Source organism: Otolemur garnettii, unplaced genomic scaffold (assembly GCF_000181295.1).
Source record: "Otolemur garnettii isolate 467f Iridium unplaced genomic scaffold, OtoGar3 scaffold00044, whole genome shotgun sequence".
Lineage (NCBI taxonomy): Eukaryota > Metazoa > Chordata > Mammalia > Primates > Galagidae > Otolemur > Otolemur garnettii.
The window spans coordinates 10,916,921-10,918,992 of record NW_003852439.1 but is presented as its reverse complement, the minus strand read 5'-3'; the positions used below and the strand labels follow the sequence as shown (position 1 = coordinate 10,918,992).

The 2,072-nt window shown below is 48.6% G+C and overlaps 1 protein-coding gene across 1 annotated transcript in view; it reads left to right on the top strand.

Moving 5' to 3' along the window:
- The window catches only part of NMRAL1 (NmrA like redox sensor 1), a 12,466-nt gene that overhangs the window by 2,236 nt on the left and 8,158 nt on the right, over positions 1 to 2,072 (top strand). Inside the window, exon 2 of the mRNA XM_003790942.3 lies at positions 179 to 417. Within this exon, the coding sequence (XP_003790990.1) occupies positions 179 to 417 (239 nt within the window). The remainder of the gene's footprint in view (positions 1 to 178; positions 418 to 2,072) is intronic.

The window sequence follows — 2,072 nt, the reverse complement described above, 5'->3', positions numbered from 1 at the left end:
CTGAGCTACTAGCGACAAGCCTATTCTGGACATTTCTAATCTTTTGCTGTACATAATGAATACCCTTGTATTTATATCTCTTCACAAGGATATCTGGGGCTTCCCACCCCTTGAGGGCTTTACCCTTTAGTGGGACTCAGGCACGTTTGATGAGGGATGTCTTTTTGACTTTTTGCAGGTGCCCAGGGTGGCTCAGTGGCCCGAACACTCCTGGAAGATGGGACATTCAGGGTTCGAGTAGTGACCCGGGACACTGGGCAGAAGGCAGCAAAGGAGCTGAGGCTGCAAGGTGCAGAAGTGGTGCAGGGAGACCAGGATGACCCAGCCAGCATGGAGCTGGCCCTCACTGGGGTTTATGCCACCTTCATTGTGACCAACTACTGGGAGAATTGCAGCCAAGAGCAGGAGGTTAAACAGGTGATGGCAGGCCTTTCTTCTTCACACTTCTTTTTTTTTAGACAGAATTTTATTATGTTGCCCTCAGTAGAGTGCCCTGACATCATAGCTCACAGCAACATCAAACTCCTGGGCTTAAGAGGTTCTCTTGCCTCAGCCTCCCAAGTGGCTGGGACTACAGGTGCCCTCCACAGTGCCCAGCTATTTTTTTGTTTGTTTGTTTGTTTGTTTTTGGCTGGGGCTGGGTTTGATCCTGCCACCTCCAGCATATGGAGCCAGCGCCCTACTCCTCTGAGATACAGGCGCTGCCCCCCCGGCTATTTTTTTGTTGTAGTTGTCATTGTTGTTCAGCTAACTCAGGCCGGGTTCAAACCCACCAGCAAACCTGCCAGCCTCAGGGTATGTGGGTGGCGCCATACCCACTGTGCTACAGGTGCTGAGTCTCTTCACTCTGTGCTAGGCTGTGATGAAAGTGGAGACTACTGTGACCCTTATCTAATAACTTTTTTTTTTCTGAGACAGAGTCTCACTTTGTCACTCTAGGTAGAGTGCTGTGATGTCACAGCTCACAGCAACTTTAAACTCTTGGGCTTAAGCAATACTCTTGCCCCAGCCTCCCAAGAAGCTGGGACTATAGTCACCCACCACAGTGCCAAGCTATTTTTAAAGATGCGGTCTCTGTCTCACTCTGGCTCTGGCTCAGAGCTCAGGCCATCCACCCACCTGGCCTAGGCCTCCCAGAGTGCTAGTATTACAGGCATGAGCCACCAGCCTGACTTCCCTTATTTTATTGAAATAGCATTCATTTACCCTTTTAAAGTATACAATTTAGTGGTCTTTAGCATATTCACAAAAGTATATAGCAGGGGTCCTCAAACTTTTTAAATAGGGGGCCAGTTCACTGTCCCTCAGACTGTTGGAAGGCCAGACTGTGGGGCCCGGGATGAGTCAGCTGCTAAGCAGGACAGGCAGCAGTGGTAAAAATACCCAGCAGGCTGGATAAATGTCCTAAGCGGGCTGCATGTGGCCTGTGGGCCGTAGTTTGAGGACACCTGGTATACAGCCACCATTCTGTTCCTAAAACATTTTCATTCCCCCCCCCCCCAAAGAAACCTGGTGCTCATTAGCAGTCACTTCCTTTGCCAACCCCACCCTAGGCAGCCACTCTTCTACTTTGTATCATCTAATGACTTCTTATGCTTTCCAGAAAAACAACTCTTGACCTATAATTTATTTGGAATAAAATGCACACTTTTTTTTTGTTTGTTTAGAGACAGAGTCTCACTCCATGCCCTGGGTAGAGTGCTGTGGCGTCATACCTCACAGCAACCTCAAACTCCTGGGCTCATAGCTGAGCACCACAGCTCAGTGGTTGGAGTGCCAGCCCCACACATCATGGCCAGCAGGTTTGAACCAAACTCTTGGACTCAAACTAGAAATGGGGGGGAAAAAAGCTTAGAAACCACAATATTTGCCTCAGCCTCCCAAGTAGCTAGGACTATAGGTCCTACCCCAACACCCAGTTAGTTTTTTCTGTTTTTAGTAGAGATAGGATCTCACTCTTACTTAGGCTTATCTTAAACTCCTGAGCTCAGGCAATCCACCTGCCTTGTCCTCTCAGAGTGCTAAGATTATAGGTATGAGCCAGGCACCAGCCAAATGCACAGATTTTAACC